Below are 17467 nucleotides of genomic sequence, written 5' to 3'. Positions count from 1 at the left end.
GAGACTCCCTGAGCTCTCCTTGACTCTTCAATGTTAAGTTCTCTCCATGGATTTAGTTTTCTCTTTACTTGAACATTGACCTTCCACATGCCCCCACCGGGACGAGGGTTAGACTCCCGGAGCCCTCCTTGACTTTTACACGCTTTACCACTTTTCTTCAAACTGCCTATACCGGAACAAGGAAGAGGATCCCTGAGTCTTTTCTGGACTCTTCAATACCACAGACTTATGGAACTGACCAGGGAGTTTCCTGACAAAATTATCTACGTCTCCCTTGTCGTCTGGTTTAGCCTTCTCAAGTTTTCTTGGTCCCCTCCCACACTTACTACCATTCCTGTTACCTTCTCTCTGGGAACTCTTCACCTGTTTCGCCAGGGGTCGCAGGTTCGTTCTTTCTCTTCCTCCTTCTGCTCTTCTTCGGCCCGTTAACTGCTGGTGGTCTGGGCATAAGTTTCGGACCAAACGTCTAGCCATCACAGGTGGCGCAACCACCACAGTTCCTCGTACTTGCCATGCAATTGACTCCGCGGCTCCATAGTAGGCTATGCTGGCGTTCTCGGTACGGTATAGTTGTTGGATCACACAGTCCACCCACCACAGGTCATGCCACCGCAACACTGATTCAACTTCAGGGTTGTCGACGCCCAGCCGACGGACTAGATTCTTTCCTGGCGTACCTCGGTACGTTCTCGTCCCTCCACAATGCTATTTCGATACAGCCTTCAAACGCCCTATTTCCAGCTCGCGACCTCTTTGGTGGCTTCCCAGCTTGCCGACTTCTTCTGGAGGTTGCTCTCCTTGTCCTGTGACTCCCCAACATAACATCAGTTTGATTGAGAACATCTGCTCGAACACTCTTCATGCCTGAATGTAGCATTCTTGGGTGGTTCTTCATCCCAGAACCTATCATCATGAGGTGGTCTAACACATTACAGTAACACATCGTCTCAGACTTTACTCTAGGTAAGGAAGGGTTGGGTGTTGTTTTTACCCTGTGGGGTTGAGCGATAAAGGGGCTGTGTCCTCAGGAGGGAAGTCCCTTGCCATTAGATCCTACTGCATGTTACCATTCTTAGGACGACTTGGTGGTCTCACCACCCTGGTCTGATGGGAATTGTCTCATGGGGAGAAGTGACGGCATCTTTAAGATCGTCACAGCTTCCAAACAACATTTAGTGCCATGGCCCCCAAGTATGGGTAAGGGAGAGGTCTAGAAACCCAGAGCCTGTTCTAGGCTTGACTACTTTAACCCAAGGGTCTAACCTTTCGAGGGGATTGGGTCCTCCGACGTATTCCATATCTATGACAGGTAATGTCCACAGCTCTGCTGCTTCGGAAAATTTTTGGCGTCTGCGTCCTGCGTCGATGCGCCGTCCCCGAGAACCTCCTCCGACGTCACCCGATGTGATAAGTAGGACGCACGACGCCCATAGCCTCAGTTCTGTTTTTTCCGCGAACGTGTTCGCTTCGTGAATCTCGGTACGCCTCGACTCGTTGGAGTTTCTGTTTTCTTTCTCGGTTCGTTGAACCTGTTCGGTTGGTGTGAAGACCTGTTCGTGGCGATGTCTTTCTCATCTTCGACCCCGCGTCCGGGCTTCAAGAACTGCGGGGACTGTGGGTCCAAGATGTCGGTTACGGACTCGCACGACGCCTGCCTCTGGTACCTCGGGGAGGCCAACGATACGGACGACTGTGTCGACTGCCAGTCTCTCACTGCGAAGGCCTTGCGGGAACGCAAGAAGAAACTGTCGGTAGGTAGGGTGTCTAAGCCCCGGAAGTCGAGGTCTGCAGGGCTTTCGACCGATGACTCGAGGGGTGACTCTCCGCGTCGTCGTCGGAAGTCCGGTGGGTCCCCTTCCAGGAGTCGGTCTCGCCACTCCTCTGCCTCTTCTAGGCATTCCAGGAAGCGCCGGCATAGGTCGCCCTCCCCGTCCTCTTCCGAGGACTCTACCCGTCGGCGGGTCGCTTATCCCTCCATGCAAGCGACACCGGAGGAATGGGCTTCCTTCGGGAAGCAGATGCTAGCGATTCTGGAATCGCAGGGCACCGGTCCGTCTGCGCCTCCGAGTGGGGTCGGTCGGCACCGGTCGAGAGACGCCGCCCGTACGCCTTCGGGCTCGGGTGGTCGGCATGGCTCGCGGGAGAGGTCCCACTCGGACAAGGGTAGCCGTTCTTGCCATGCCCGTTCCAGGTCCCGGTCCTCGACGCGCTCAAGACCGCGTGATCCTGTGCCGTCTTCGAAGAAGACGTCGACGCCTGTGGCGCCGAGGTCGTCAACGATTTCTCTCGAGATTCCGTCTTCGAGGGGGTCGTCGGAGCTCCGGCTTCGAGGACTGTGTCGACGCTGCAGATGCTGGAGGCGTTGCAGCTGACGTCGACGCTGATTCGCTCGACGTCGACACCTTTTTTTTCGACGCCGACTCGGTCTGCGCCCTCAACGCCTTTTCTGTCGCCGCCGGCACCGACTCGCTCGGTGCCCTCAACGCCTTTCGAGGCGATGGTGTCGGAGGGGCCCCGTGGCACGGGGTTTGCCCCTAAAAAGGCTATGGCTAACATCCAGCACTGTTTTGGTCCGCAGAGGTCTTCCTCTCCCTGCCTGGAGTACATTTCAGGGGGTGATGAAGGCTCTGATGGCGGCCTGGTTCCGGTTACGGTTCCAGATGACCTTATCTCGGGCCATAGTCAGTTTGATGACCTGAGGCAGTCACTGCATGATGCCAGTGGACTGGACACCTCTCCGGAGGTGGAGTTTTGTCAGCCGGAGCCTGGCACTCATGCTGATTCGTCATATCGGCGCCTTATGTCTCGTGTTACCGAGTACTTGGGTTGGTCAGCTCCGCCAGGGGAGTTCGTTCAGGATGATCTCACGGACATCCTTGATCTCGGTCCACCCACTGACCCGGTTTTGCCTTTTCATATGGCTTTGCAGAGAAGGGTGGCGGCGGCGGCGGCTTGGACTGCTCCGGAGATTCACCCGACTGTGGGCAAGTCTTTGTCGCGAAAATACCGTCCAGCCAGTAGCGACCCCTGCTACTTGTCTAGGCACCCCACCCCGGAGAGTTTGGTGGTGCAGGCGGCTACGGCCCCGGCAAAGCAGGCGTCGTATCCTACCATCCCTCCGGATAGGGACGACAAACGTTTTGATGGCTGGGCGAAGAAAGTGTTTTCTTCTGGGGGTATGGCGCTTCAGGCGGCCAACTCCATATGTGCCTTGTCTCGTTTCACACACACTCTGTGGAACTGTGTTACATTAGCGGCTGATCATATTCCCGAAGGGGACGAACGGGGTGGTTTCCTTGCTATGGTTCAGGATGGCAAGGATGCCATGTGTGAGGCCGTTCAGTCGGGTTTGGACTTGGCAGATTGTGTCAGCCGGTCCATGGCGGCGAGCACCGTAATGCGCAGGTTTGTATGGTTGAGGAAGTCTGGGTTCGCTCCTGATGTGCAGTCCCGGCTCCTCAACATGCCCTTTGACGGTGAACACCTTTTTGGCAGCAAGGCTGACGAGAGCCTTGAGAGGTTGCAGACCTCCAAAGCTGCAGCAAAGTCGTTGGGCGCTGCAGTTCGCCAACCTCCGCCTTTTGGTCCTAGGGAACAGCAATGGAGGGGAGGTTCCTTTCGCTATTACTCGTCCTTCAGTAAAGCGAGAGGAGCTAGCAGTCAAAGAGGCCATCGTAAGAGTGCCAGAGGTGGAAACAAGGGTACTCGAGGTGCCAAGGCCGCTCGGGCAGTTGCCTCTTTGCCCTCAGGCAACGCCGCAGCCGCTACCACTCAGCCATGAGGCCAGGTCCCATGGTTCGCCGGTTGGGGGAAGGCTGGCGCAGCATCTTGTAGAGTGGCAAGCCATTACTTCGGATGTGTGGGTTCTGGAGATCATAACCCACGGCTACTGTCTTCCTTTTCGGCAGAGGCCTCACGACAATCCACCAGGGAGCCTCTCTTTGAAGAGTCTGGATCCGCTCCTTGTGCAGGAAATTCAAGCCCTGCTGGAGAAAGGCGCCATAGAACTGGTGCCTGTAGCGGAGAGGAGCAAGGGATGGTTTCCCCTTATTTTTTGATTTCAAAGAAAGACGTGGGATTGAGACCCATCATGGACTTGCGCGGTTTGAACAAACTCCTCAGGAAGGACAAGTTCAAGATGGTGACTCTTTCTCAAGTCCTCCAGGCCCTTCAACTTCAGGACTGGTTGGTGTCTCTCGACTTCAAGGATGCTTACTTCCATGTGCCGATCCATCCCAAGCACAAGAAGTACCTGAGGTTCACGGTTGGCGACTCGCACTTTCAGTTTCGGGTCCTGCCGTTCGGATTGACCTCCGCCCGAGGGTTTTCACCAAGCTCATGGTGGTGGTGGCAGCGCATCTCAGGAAAGGGGGGATTCACGTCTACCCCTACCTGGACAATTGGTTGATCAGGGGGAGCTCTCCCGAGCAAGTCCTGGATCATCTGTCCGTCACCTGCCACTCCCTTCACAGGCTGGGCTTCTCCCTCAATTTAAAGAAGTCCCATTTGACACCAACGCAGCGGCTCCAGTACATCGGAGCAGTGCTCGACACGTCCCTGGGGCAGTGTTTTCCTCCTCAGGTGAGGGCTCTTCACATTCAGCAGATGGTGCACAAGTTTCAGTTTGCCCAGACTCTGCCAGCGTCCGAGTTCTTGAGACTGCTCGGCTTCATGGCATCCTGCATTCTTCTGGTGCCAGAGGCTCGTCTGTGGATGAGATCTTTGCAGTGGGCACTCAAGCTCCAGTGGTCTCAGTCCTCCGGCAGGCTGTCGGACCCTGTTCAGGTGCCGCCCTCGGTAGCCCGGGACCTTCTTTGGTGGGCCGTCGAGGGCAATCTGATGAAGGGTGCCCCATTTTGGCTGCCCTGGCCGGAGGTGACGATCGTGACGGACGCATCCCTCACGGGATGGGTGCTCATGCCAACGAGCTGACAGTCAGCGGTCGTTGGTCTCCGTCGGAGTGCAGACTCCAAATCAATCTGTTGGAGCTGAGGGCCGTCAGGCTAGCCCTGAAGGCTTTTCTGCCGACTGTGCGCAGGAAGAGTGTCCTGATTCTGATGGACAACACGGTGGCCATGCACTACCTCAACAAAAAGGGGGGGGCAGGGTCACTTCCGCTGTGCAGGGAGGCGATGCAGCTCGAGTTCTGGGCCATCCAGCAGGAAGTTTCGATCTCGGAAGTTCATCTGGCCAGAGACGACGAGGCAGCAGACGATCTGAGCAGGCAGAGCACGATCTCTCACGAGTGGGAGCTGGCTCAGGAGATTCTCCTGGAGATCTTCGCCCTTTGGGGGACCCCTCAAGTTGATCTCTTCGCCTCCAGAGTCATCCGGAACTGCGAAATCTTGTGCTCGTGGGAATTTCCTCCAAAAGGAGCCTTAGGAGACGCGTTCGTGGTGGAGTAGTCATTCCCACTGCTGTACGCGTTTCCTCCAATCCCCGTCATCCCGCAAGTGTTGCGGAGGTTACAGAGGTTCGGTTCCCGGATGATCCTCATTGTTCCGGCGTGGGCCTGGAGGACGTGGTACCCGGACCTCCTAGACTTGTCCATCTGCCCTCCACGTCGTCTTCCCTACCGAGACGATCTGCTCTCACGGGAGCGGTTCAGGTTCTCCATCCAGAGGTCAGATCCCTCAATCTTCATGCTTGGCTTCTGAAAGGTTGAGGTATAAGGATTGGGACCTCCCTGAAGACGTGATGGAGGTGTTGCTCTCAGCCAGCAACTAAGTCTCTGTACCGTTGCCGTTGGAGAAAGTTCTGCGACTGGTGCAGAGTTCAGAATGTGGATCCTTTTGAATACGACATTCCCATGGTTTTGTCATTTTTGCTTTCTTTGGCCCACAGGGGCTTGCAAGTGGGGACCATTAAAGGTTACCTGGCGGCGCTGTCCATATTTAAGCGCTCGTCTGACGAGTGTTCCTATTTTAAGATTCCTTTAATTTCACAGTTTTTGAAAGGGCTCACTAATGTGTTCCCTCCGTCACCTTTTTTGGCGCCAGGTTGGGATTTGAACCTTGTTCTTAAATTTCTTATGGGTGCTCCGCTTGAGCCTTTACATTCTTGCCCTTTGAGGCTGTTGACTCTGAAAACTGTTTTTGATTGCGGTTAAGCCACCCTTCACTGTGTTTCACAAGGACAGGGTTGTCCTTAGAGTTCGTCCTTTTCTTCTGAAGGTGGTTTCGGATTTTCATTTGAGCCAGAAGGTTGTTCTTCCAGCGTTCTATCCTCCTCCACATCCTGGTAAGGAAGAGGAGAGGCCCCATAGGCTTGATCCTCGGAGAGCCGTTGAGCTTTTATATTTTGCGCATGTCCCGGGTCAGAGTGGACGATCATCTTTTCATTGGTTACGCTGGGAAGCGTTTAGGACAAGCTGTGACGAAACAGACTTTTCTCGTCGGATTATTTTAGCTATCTCCGAGTGTTACCGCTTGGCGGGTAAGGACCCTCCGGCTGGCTTACGGGCCCATTCTACCAGAGGAGTGGCTGCGTCTACTGCCCTGCAGAGGGGAGTTCCTATTCGTCACATCTGTGATGCAGCCACCTGGGCTTCAGTACATACCTTTGTACGTCACTACTCAGATCTGGCCTTTGGCAAGGCAGTTCTCTATTCTGCAATTTGATTGGGCATGCTAAATTTGTATTCTAAATTCTTTCCCACCTCCTTGCTTGGTACTGCTTTGGGAGTCTGTCATAGATATGGAATACGTCGGAGGACCCAATCCCCTCGAAGAACAAGTTACTTTCTTACCTGGTAACGTTGTTTCGATGGGATGGTCCGACCACATATTCCATATCGCTCCCTCCCTGCCTTCCCCGCTGCATTTCTTTTGCGATTGCAGCTTGCGTTCCGCAAGGCCTTGTGTGTCTGACTAGCAGAAAACTGGTGGCACACGTTCTGGGAAAAAACTATAACTGAGGCTATGGGCGTCGTGCGTCCTACTTATCACATCGGGTGACGTCGGCCGTCGGAGGAGGTCCTCGGGGACGGCGCATCAACGTCATTGACGCAGGACGCAGACGCCAAAGATTTTCCGAAGCAGCACAGCTGTGGACATTACCTGTCATAGATATGGAATACGTCGTCGGACCATCTCATCGAAAGAACGTTACCAGGTAAGAAAGTAACTTGTTCTTCTCCCTGGTTGGTCAACCAATACATGGCACCTCTCGCCCACTGCATCGCTGCACTCTGTTCAAACTTCCAATGCTATGCGGACGACATCCTGCTCGTTTTCAGGCTCTCCTGGCCACCTCCTCTCCTTCTCTCATTCCTAACTGTCTGTAATCCAAGAATGGTGCGCCACCAATGATCTCTGCCTGAATGCCAGATAGACGGAGATCCTCCTTATCGGCGCACCTACACCGCTCTTTTTCTGCACTCTCTGGCCGGCCTCCCTTGGCCCTCCTCCTGCTACCACCTGTGTGGCTAAGAACCTCAGGGTTATCTTCGACTCCACTCTCTCCTTCTCTCCTTACCAACTTCACCTCCTCAGAGGTATTCTTCCCTTCCTCTCCTTCCCCCAGTAGCTTACTGGCTCTAGAGCTCTGGTCCTCTCTAGGCTTAAATACTTTAACAGCCTCTTTTTAAATCTCCCTGCCTCTACACTCCGTCATCTCCAACTCATCCAGAACAGGGCTGCAAGACTTGTCTTTGGCCTCAAGCCCAGGGATCGTATCTCTCCAGCACTGAAATCTCTCCATTGGCTCCAAGTGGCTGCAAGGATCAAATTCAAGACCCTTTGCGTTATCCACAAGGCCATCTGGGGCCAAGGACAAAAATATCTCCAGCTTTCTCTTCTGAAGTATCTCCCTACTCAAGCTCTTCGCTCTTCCACCTCCAACTCCTTGAGGGCCAATTGCTTTTCCAAGCAAAGAGCTGGAGGCAGATTTCTCTCTTCAGCTGCCGCCTCCCTCTGAAACAGCCTCCCTGCCTCTCTGAAACTTGAGCAGAACCATCTCAGGTTCCGGAAGCTGCTCAAGACTTTTCTCTTTGCTTCTGCTTTCTCTCTTCCTCTTCCCTGCTGACCACCCGTCACTGCACTGAGTACCTGTCTAGCCTCTGAATCTCAGGCCCAAGTCCCTGCCCCCCAATTGCACACCCGCACTGCCTCCTGGCAACCCTCCACTTTGGGGCTGTATTCATTACCCTATAGTCCCCCACCTGCACTTCCCAATTACCTGCCCCCTGCTCTTAACCCTTGCACTGCTTCCTGTCGGCCGCACTTCCTCGTTCTTGTTTGTTTGTGTCTTGTTGATCATATGTCCTGCCCTTGCTCCCTCCCCTTCCTCTGGCACTTCTCCCTCTTCTTCCCCTTTCTGCACTTGCGCAATCTGTGTTGCTGGGCCTAGTAAGATCAGTGTCTTGTTCTCCTTTGTTCCCATTCCACATCAATCCTTGAAACACTTTTTTTTAGGTGAGCTATACATAAAATACCATATCAATATCATATCTAACTTTGGGACGCATTGAAAAGGAGACCCAAATTCTTGCCCCACCCCTTGTGGCACTATCTTTCTCTGCAGACTCTTATCTCTAGCCTTGCCTCTAAACACAAATTCTTACCAATATTTCTTCATTTTGAAAAAACAACAAGGCAGAGCATGCCCAATGAAAGAACCAGCTTCAGCACTCCATGCTTCAAGTGGGCGAGAAGAATGGAGAAGAGCTGCAACAGTCAAAACAAAAGGGGTGATGGCTGTGAGGTTTAGAATGAATCTTAACCTCCGCATTGCTCTTGGTAACCCTTAAGACCATCGCTCTTCGCCTGCCAAGCCATTACAAAAGGGGAAAGACCAAATGCAAATCGGGCTTGGTCCTTCCCCAAAAGTCCATCCCGGAATGCTTGGTCACATCCCTTCTGCACAAGACCACAAGCATCACCAGACATGCTTGGGTCTCATCAGTGAGGAGTAGCTTGGATCTCTATACCCAGCAGGCACAGGGCCCATGTCATAAGAGTTGGAATAGCCCAACAGACACGAGCGCAGCCGCATGGCGCAGAGAGACCACTGCTACAGCTTTGCACCCGAGCACAGAAGCAAACAGTAATGAGTCTGTCGTTTGCCGGTAAGCCTGCACAGACTACTACAGACCCACTAAACCACTACTACAGACCCACTAAACTCAAGGGAATGGTCTGGGAGAATGGACCCCAAATGATGGAACAGTCACAGTAAACCGGTTAAGCCGCCATAGACATTATGTAGTGGGGTGAGAAGAGTAGTAGTGGATGAAGGAGTGTAGTCGTGGGATGAGACTAATAGAGGGGAGAGTAGTGAAATATAGTGGGAGCATTGGTTACATCAAAGGGTAGAAGCGATTAGTAAGAGGAATTAAATATCTGAGGGACGGGGGTCTGGTGGGAGGAGTAAGTTGGAGGAAGCATCAGTAGGAGTAGAGAAGAGGAGAGTGGGCATGACTGAACCAGTCTGAAAACTACAGCGCCAGTGCAAGACACTTTCCAAACTCCCATTAGAACACTAATATTTGGTTAGAGCAGGGAGATTTAGGCAGTTTCCGGTAGAGTTAGCCTGCACATAGGGAACTATCGCTAGAAGAAGGCAGATTTTCAGACTGTAGTAGTCGACAATCAATGGGCCTAAAGAGGGTTATGAATGCCAGGATTAAGGAGGATGATCTAGGGCAGATGGTACAGAGACGGCCTTAAGCCCCTCAAAGAAAATGAAAACCCTTGAACTGTCTCAAATACTCTTGAGTGTTTTATGTGCCATCTGTGAAAATATCCTCTCAGCGCATCTCTGGCAAGTACTGAGTTAAGTGCCGCTTCGCTGCGGTGGTACGGCGTGCGAGGCCACCTTCTGTCTTCAGCTGGTTCAAATTGGTGCCTGCATAGGATAAAGAAGTAAGTGTAGCACGGTGAAGACTTGATAATTGCTGCCGTGCGTTGTATTTTGTGCCAGTTTGTTCATCTTTGCAATTCTAAATGTATACATTAAAATCAAATATGCCACTTGGCATTTTGAATATAGCAACAAATTCAAACAGCATTGTCCCAGTAAACACACCAAAAAGGTTACATTCCTCTCACTCAGCCATCACGCTTACCCTGTGTAATAACGGAGAAGCTACAAGAGAGAAAGGAGGTCTGACTGGTGCTACCTCTGGGACACCAGGGCCTGACACCATACGGCCCCCTTCCGACTCTGTGAGTCGCATGCTTTCTGATCAAACAATTTTGGACTCTGTTAAACCTCATGGTTCTAAAATTTTTAAAAACTTGCTGTTTTGTCACCCATCCCTTTTCCATCTGATATGGGCGAAAGCTCGGCTATCTCGATCTATGCCAGCCAATGCGAGTCTCCGATCTCCATTATGGAGGAGATCGAAGACTGCAAGCACATGGTAGAATCGATTTCTTCGTCCGTTTCGCTCTCACGGACATCCTGTCATTTGTGCAAACAACTCCTAGGGCTTGCTAGATCAGGTCGGTGAGTAGCGAAAATAACCCCACCAATTCTCCAAATTCAGGAATGATGGAATTGGCTTTAGTAGCCATTAACAACTCTGTAATAAGTCTGTTTAGGCTGTTTGAAACATTAGATAAAAGACTAATGAGGCAAACCACGTTGCTGGAAGAGCTGACGGGGGGGAGTGAATGTGAATTATAAACTGCTCTCTGATCTCAGACTAAAACATGCATTGGTGCAAGCTATCCTCCACAAATGGCGGGTGCTCCCGTTGCAAGTGATTCTTCACAAATGACTAAAGACGCCTCATATATTGACATATCAATGAATGACACCGAGGCAAGTAATGGAGTTGACCCTAAGGCTACTTTGCCTTTTTCCAAGCATAAACCGGGCACTCTTGCTCAAAAGAAAAGTATTCGGCACACAAAGTTAAAGGGACCAAGAGCGATCTCGAAAAAAACAAAAAATATGCCCAGTATTAAAGGGCCAAAAAAAAAACCTGAATGCTTTCTTTCAAGCAATTGGTGGAACAATTCCTCCTGTCTCTCGTCCCACTGCAAGCGCTAATCATGGATCGCAGGGGGCAGCCTCACATGCTACTATTGAAAAAGAACAATCTTTGCCTAATATGGTTAATATTGAAGGTGGGCAGGATTTCACTCCTTTAGCTGTCCCGCCTGTACATTCTCCCTTGAATGCTCTTGTTGACTCCTTGAGGCTGGCAGCAGCCGCAGACCAACACACTCATTCGGCCCCATTGTCAAACCAAGACACAAGGAGGATGGTAAATAATAATGCAAGCATTCCATCTAGCGATAATCAGTCTCAGTCGATGGTTGCCTCCATAAAACAGATGATAGACGCGTACTTGGGAGAACGCCCAATTGTGCTGCCTGGTCACCCAACACAGGGATTTTGGGAGGGAACACGCGCCCTGCGCGGTCTCGAGCTCTAGTTTAGAACATGATTTTCCAGGCACAGCGTTTGAATATTCTCACACTCCTTCAAACTGAACGTCAAATGAAGTTGACCAGAGCCCTAATGGTGTCTACCTTGGACCGTTACTACAGAATCTACACTGGACATCCAAACAATAGTACTCAGAGAATCCAGAGCTAGGATGTCCGGCTTTGCTTAAATCTGTAGAAAAAGGGTCACATACAACAGCTGCTCAAATATCTTCGTATGGTTGCCTGTGAAATCCAGAATCCAGTTCGAAGCCCTCTGCTTCATTCTTAAAGCACACATTAGTGTAAGGGTCAAAATACCTTCAGAAAATAACCCAACATTGTTTTCCAGGCTAGATCAAAGGAGTCAACCATGTGTTCCAACTTACTCAAATTGCTCTTTTACGACCACTGTAAGCATTGGAGCAGATCACTGAGTGTTCAGGTACCCTTTGAAACCTTATCAAAGAGCAGAATTTAATTGCCTGTGATTTAGAAAACCTCTGAAAATGAGTCTTCAACGTGCTGTTTGACTGGCTTCTAGATGGTATAGGTGACTCAACGGAAATGTTCAACCAGTCTGAAACCTCCCTTTCTCCAGCGAAATGGACATCAATCTGGTCTCAAGGTTTACTTCTTTTCAAGGACAATGTAGTGCAAACTGTTTACTTGTGATCGGAGGTGAGAGAACGTGACATGTAGCATGGTACGAAAGCCTATAAATAATTAAATATCTTCTGCCTGTGTGTATTGCTTGTTACTAAAGTCTTGTAGTTTTGTAGATTTATTAATAACCAATACTTTGATACCAATACATTGAACTTTCTTATCCGTTGCACTGATTGTAGCTTTGGGTAATTTCAGATACTTTGATTAAATGCTTCACTCTTAATCAATGAACTTGAAAGTAATGTGTTTTCATATATTTTTCAGGTGTTTGAAAAACTGTCACTGCTTAATCCTGAGGTGGAAGGAGAACAGATATTAATGGCGCCAAACTCATTTATAAAACTTCAAACAAACCGGTAATGTAGTTTCTTCAATTTAATTTAACATTCTAAATAACCCCAAATTGTTGCCAACAGATGAAAGGTGGCGTGCCAGTTGAAGTTATGTTTCTTCCAGTTTGAGACAACCACTCCCATCTCTCTGGTAATTATGGTTTCTCTGTCTGAACCACTGGCACTGCTCTGGGCAACCTTCCACAACACTGTAAGACCATCTGCGCCATTGCAAAAGGGGTCCAGCCATATACAAATCCAGGGCTGTCAAAAGGCGTGGTGAGGGTCGAGGCAAAAAATGTGGTGAGGCCCCCTCATGATTTCTTTGCACGGAGCAGCATTAGTGCCGTTAACAGGCGGCGTGAGAAATCTTCCCTTGAGTATGTGTGGAGGAACACTCATTTGGTTCATTGTTCTGACAGCAAATTGATCTCTATACTGATGACAAATTTATTCCAGACTAATCTTTTTCTTTTGTCATATGCATAAATATGTATAGGATGCCGGGACGGTGTGCGGTGCATGACGTCCGCATTAGGGAGCGCCTTGCCCCTGTGTGCGCATTAAAACACACATCCTACACAGTGACAGGTAGATGTTCAGTGACGGCTGATGAATTTCTGAACTGGAGAGGCTTAAATGTTTGCACCAATTATGTGGATTGACCGAGCACAGTGGGGGAGCCCAAACCAAACAAACGGTGCTTCAGAGGGTTTCATGCCCCAAATGTCTTTTTTTTAAATGGGTTTACAGCACTTTCTTGAAAAATTGCTTAATAAGCCATACCGTTTTTAATTGGTTTTGCATGGTAGCACATGGAAAAATTCAATAGATGCAATTCACAAACCATGCACTGGAGCTTTTTTTTCAATGCATTTCATTCCGCCTTTGCCCAAAACATATGCCAGTATAAAAACGTTTTCATGCTGGCTGTTCCCTGTTCCCATACATGTCCATGCAGTGCCAATATATGCCAGTATTACCATATAAGGACTCACAGCCTGTAAAAAATACCATGCCACAGAAAGTATATCCAGACTGGATGTGCACCATATGTGTTATTGCCGGCTAGACTGGCCAACGTTAAATGTAGGCCAGTCTAGCCACCTGGTAACATTTGTTTTCTTTACCTAGGCTTCCCTGCAGATGAGTGGGGGCCCATTTCAACATGACAGTTGTGGGGAGGGGGGGGTGGAGTTCCCATTCCTTAGAACCTACATAATAATGGAGACAAAGAAATACAGCCAGGCGTTAAAAGCTGCCGATTATCACGAAACGAGCAGCCAGCAAAGAGCTGAAACACTAATTTATTGATAGCAGAAGGTACTGTTATCAAGAGACATGCGTGGTTACGGCGGTCTGGTTTTAAGGCAGAAACCCAGGCATCATTGTTGGACAAACCGGTGGAAGCCGATCTGTTTGGTAAGGCGGTCGAGGACGCGCTAAAGAATGCCAAGGACGAATATGAGACACTCCAGTCCCTTGGCCAGTTAACCAATAAACCCCCTAACCAGAGAGGGAATGATAATTTTCGTCGCCCACACGGCCAAAATTCCCAGAGAGGATCAAACTATTCCCAGGGGCAGGGTACACAGTGGAGCAACAACAGCCAACAGTCTACCCAGGGTTACGGCAGGGGTAATAGGAGAGGACGTGGTAAAGGCAGAGGCAGCCCCAGTAGAGGAGGTGGCACGCCTCCACCAAAGCAGTGACGCTCAGTTCAGGGTCCCTTCTCACGCAACCCCAGTAGGGGGACGCATTTCCAACTTCACCCAGGCTTGGGAAGGGATCACATCAGACAGATGGGTGCTGTCAACAGTATTCGCAGGGTACTGTATAGAACTACTGCAGCGTCCCTGGAACCATCCTCCATGACAAAGAGTACACACTTTAGAACATCAGAAGATTCTCCTGGAGGAGATCGCCAATCTGCTAGCAAAGGACGCGATAGAACTCGTCCCGGGACACCAGGTAAACAAGGGTATTTATTCAACTTACTTCATTGTGCCAAAAAAAGATTTGACAATGCGCCCAGTATTGGATTTACGGCCTGCCAACAAGTATGTCAAGCCCCAAAAGTTTCGTATGACTACGCTACAAGAGGTAATCCCTCTCCTAAAAAGGGGATTACATGGCAACCTTGGATATGAAAGATGCCTATTTTCATATTTCCATGTTCCCAGCGCACAGAAGGTACTTGCGCTTCAAGGTGGACAGGCAGCACTACCAGTTCAAGCTACTGCCCTTCGGGATAGCTTCGGCACCAAGGGTATTCACCAAGGTACTGGCGGTGGCGGCTGCACACCTACGCAGGGAGGCAATCCCGGTGTACCCTTATCTGGGTGACTGGCTCATAACGGGGGAAACCCCAGTAATTTGCAGAACAAACATTCAAAAGACTATCGACCTCCTCCACGAATTAGGCTTCTCAATCAACGAGAAAAAGTCAAGCCTGGTGGCAAGCACCTCCAAACAGTTCCTAGGGCCAATCCTAGATACTCAAGAGGGGTTGACATTTCCTTCAGAGGAAAGAATTCGGAATATACTACTGCAAATTCCGCAATATCAGTCCGGTCACCAAATAACAGTACGCAAAGCAATGCGTTTGCTGGGCATGATGGCATCATGTATTTACCTGGTCCCCCACACGCGCCTGCGCATGCGTCCCATGCAGGAATGGTTGGCGAAACAGTGGTCTCAGGCAAGTGGTCAGTGGGAAGATCTAGTGGTCGTTTCGCCAACACTAGTACAAAGCCTTCACTGGTGGACAAGAGAGAATCTTGCACAGGGGAAACCCTTTTACGATCCCGAAGTACAGGCAGTAGTCACTACCGATGCATGTCTGACGGGGTGGGGAGCTCACCATCTCCACCACACAGCTCAGGGTCTCTGGTCTCCCTCAGTGGCCAAGAACCATATGAACCTGCTAGAGCTTCTGGCAGTATTCAGAGCGCTTCAAGCGTTCGAGCCCTGCCTACTAAACCTGTCAGTGCAAATCCGGACGGACAGCATGACAGCCATGTTCTACCTCAACAAGCAAGGAGGGACTTGTTCGCCAAATCTGTCCAAGCTTGCCCAGAAAATCTGGATATGGGCACCCAGACGGAACATCTTCCTGTCATCGCAACATGTTCCAGGGGAGCTCAATTCCCTAGCGGATGCTCTGAGCAGAGACTCCCTCCCAGAGGAACACGAATGGGTTCTACACAGAGAGGTCGTAGAAGATATCTTCTCTCAGTGGGGTTTCCCCACTATAGACTTATTCGCCACAAGCGAAAACAGACAATGCCCAGGATTTGCATCCAGGTTCCCCCAACCAGACTCCCAGGGAAACGCCCTGTGGATGAACTGGTCAGGGATGTTTGCGTACGCTTTTCCACGAAACTCCTCTCATCAGGAAGGTGGTCAACAAGATGAACAGAGAGTCGATGACGCTTGTCCTAGTTGCTCCCATGTGGGCAAGACAACCGTGGTTCCCACACCTACGCAGGATGACGGTGTGCAAGCCCATCAAACATCCGGGCTGGTACAACCTACTGTCCCAGCACCAAGGTCAAACAGTGCATCAGCAACCCAACTCAATGAACCTGGCAGCATGGCTCCTGAGGTCATAGAGTTTGGACATCTCAATTTACCACAGAGGTGTATGGACATCCTAAAGAAATCTAGGAAACCAAACACAAGGCACTGCTACTTTGACAAGTGGAAGAGATTCGTTATCTGGTGCCAGAGTAGACAAATCAACCCAGTTGATTGTACTCTTTCCACTATTGTTACATACATGCTCCAACTGCTAGATGCAGGATTGGTTTTTAACTCAATGAAAGTGCACCTGGTAGCCCTGTCGGCATACACCACTTCCCATAACAAGGTCTCGTGGTGGAAAGTACCAGTAGTTAAAGCCTTCATGGAAGGAGTAAAGAGACTTCACCCTCCTATTTCAAACCCACCTCCAGGGTGGGACCTTAATGTGGTGCTATCTAAGCTCATGGGCCCCCCTTTCGAGCCCATGCATAAAAGCAGTCTCAAACACCTGACTTATAAAACAGCCTTCTTAGTAGCGATTACTTCTATAAGAAGGGTCAGTGAAATTCAGGCTCTGTCAGTGCAGGATCCCTTCTTTACTGTCCATAAAGACAAACTGGTTTTACGCACACACCCTATGTTCTCACCTAAGTTTTTATATCTGAATTCCACATAAACCAGTACATCAAGCTTCCGGCTTTCTTCCAGGACCCTCAAAGCTCGGCTGAGGTGAAACTACACACCCTAGATGTGCGTAGGGCGGTCCTCTACTATGTAAATAAAACCAGACCGCTAAGGAAGACAGATCAACTGTTTGTCTCCGTAGCTATAGGCAGAGAGGGGGATCGCGTCTCTAAAGGTGCCATCTCGAAGTGGATTATTAACTGTATCCAGCTGTGTTACTCACTCTCTGAAAGAACTCTGCCTTTCACGCCAAGAGCCCACTCTACTAGAGGCATTGGGGCCACTCTGGCTTTCATTGCAAATGTACCCCTTGACACCATTTGCAAAGCAGCTACTTGGAGCTCTATTCACACTTTTACTCAGCATTACTGCATTGACACCCATTCCAAGGCAGATACGCAAGTGGGACAAGCGGTTCTAAGACACTTATTTGCTCATGACCCTTCTCACATCCCACCTCCTTCTTCAGGTACTGCTCGCTAATCTATGCACAGCATGTGATCTAAGCAGATTCCACAAGCCTCAGAAGGGATACATTACTCACTGTAATCGTATTTCTTATGCTTGTATCTGCTTAGATTCACATGCGACCCACCCTTCCTCCCCTCTGAGAGAAGGCGCATGGTTGCTTGTAGTCTTACCTTTCTATCTATCTGCTTGGATTATCTGTACTCGCGCTACTCCTCATGCTACCTCATGTCAGAAAAAATACAATCTGAGGATCCTAGACGCGTGAGGGATCTTGGGTACAGTGGACGTCACACTAGGGATAGTATTACTGGCACGCCCTGTGTCGACGCCCATTTTCGAGTTTCGAAAAACAAACTGTAATACTCCGCAGCTTCCACTAGATGTCGGCCTATGCACAGCATGTGAATC

The 17467-nt window shown here is 50.1% G+C and overlaps 1 protein-coding gene across 1 annotated transcript in view; it reads left to right on the top strand.

The window, feature by feature from the left end:
* NUP210 (nucleoporin 210) overlaps nt 1–17467 on the top strand; it is a 1233892-nt gene that overhangs the window by 890424 nt on the left and 326001 nt on the right. Inside the window, exon 29 of the mRNA XM_069643978.1 lies at nt 12312–12403. Within this exon, the coding sequence (XP_069500079.1) occupies nt 12312–12403 (92 nt within the window). The remainder of the gene's footprint in view (nt 1–12311; nt 12404–17467) is intronic.

The sequence above is a fragment of the Ambystoma mexicanum genome, chromosome 2p (genome assembly GCF_040938575.1).
Source record: "Ambystoma mexicanum isolate Mex_15411 chromosome 2p, UKY_AmexF1_1, whole genome shotgun sequence".
NCBI classification, from domain to species: domain Eukaryota; kingdom Metazoa; phylum Chordata; class Amphibia; order Caudata; family Ambystomatidae; genus Ambystoma; species Ambystoma mexicanum.
The sequence above is the reverse complement of the archived record's forward strand: the minus strand, read 5'-3'. Positions and strand labels throughout refer to the sequence as shown.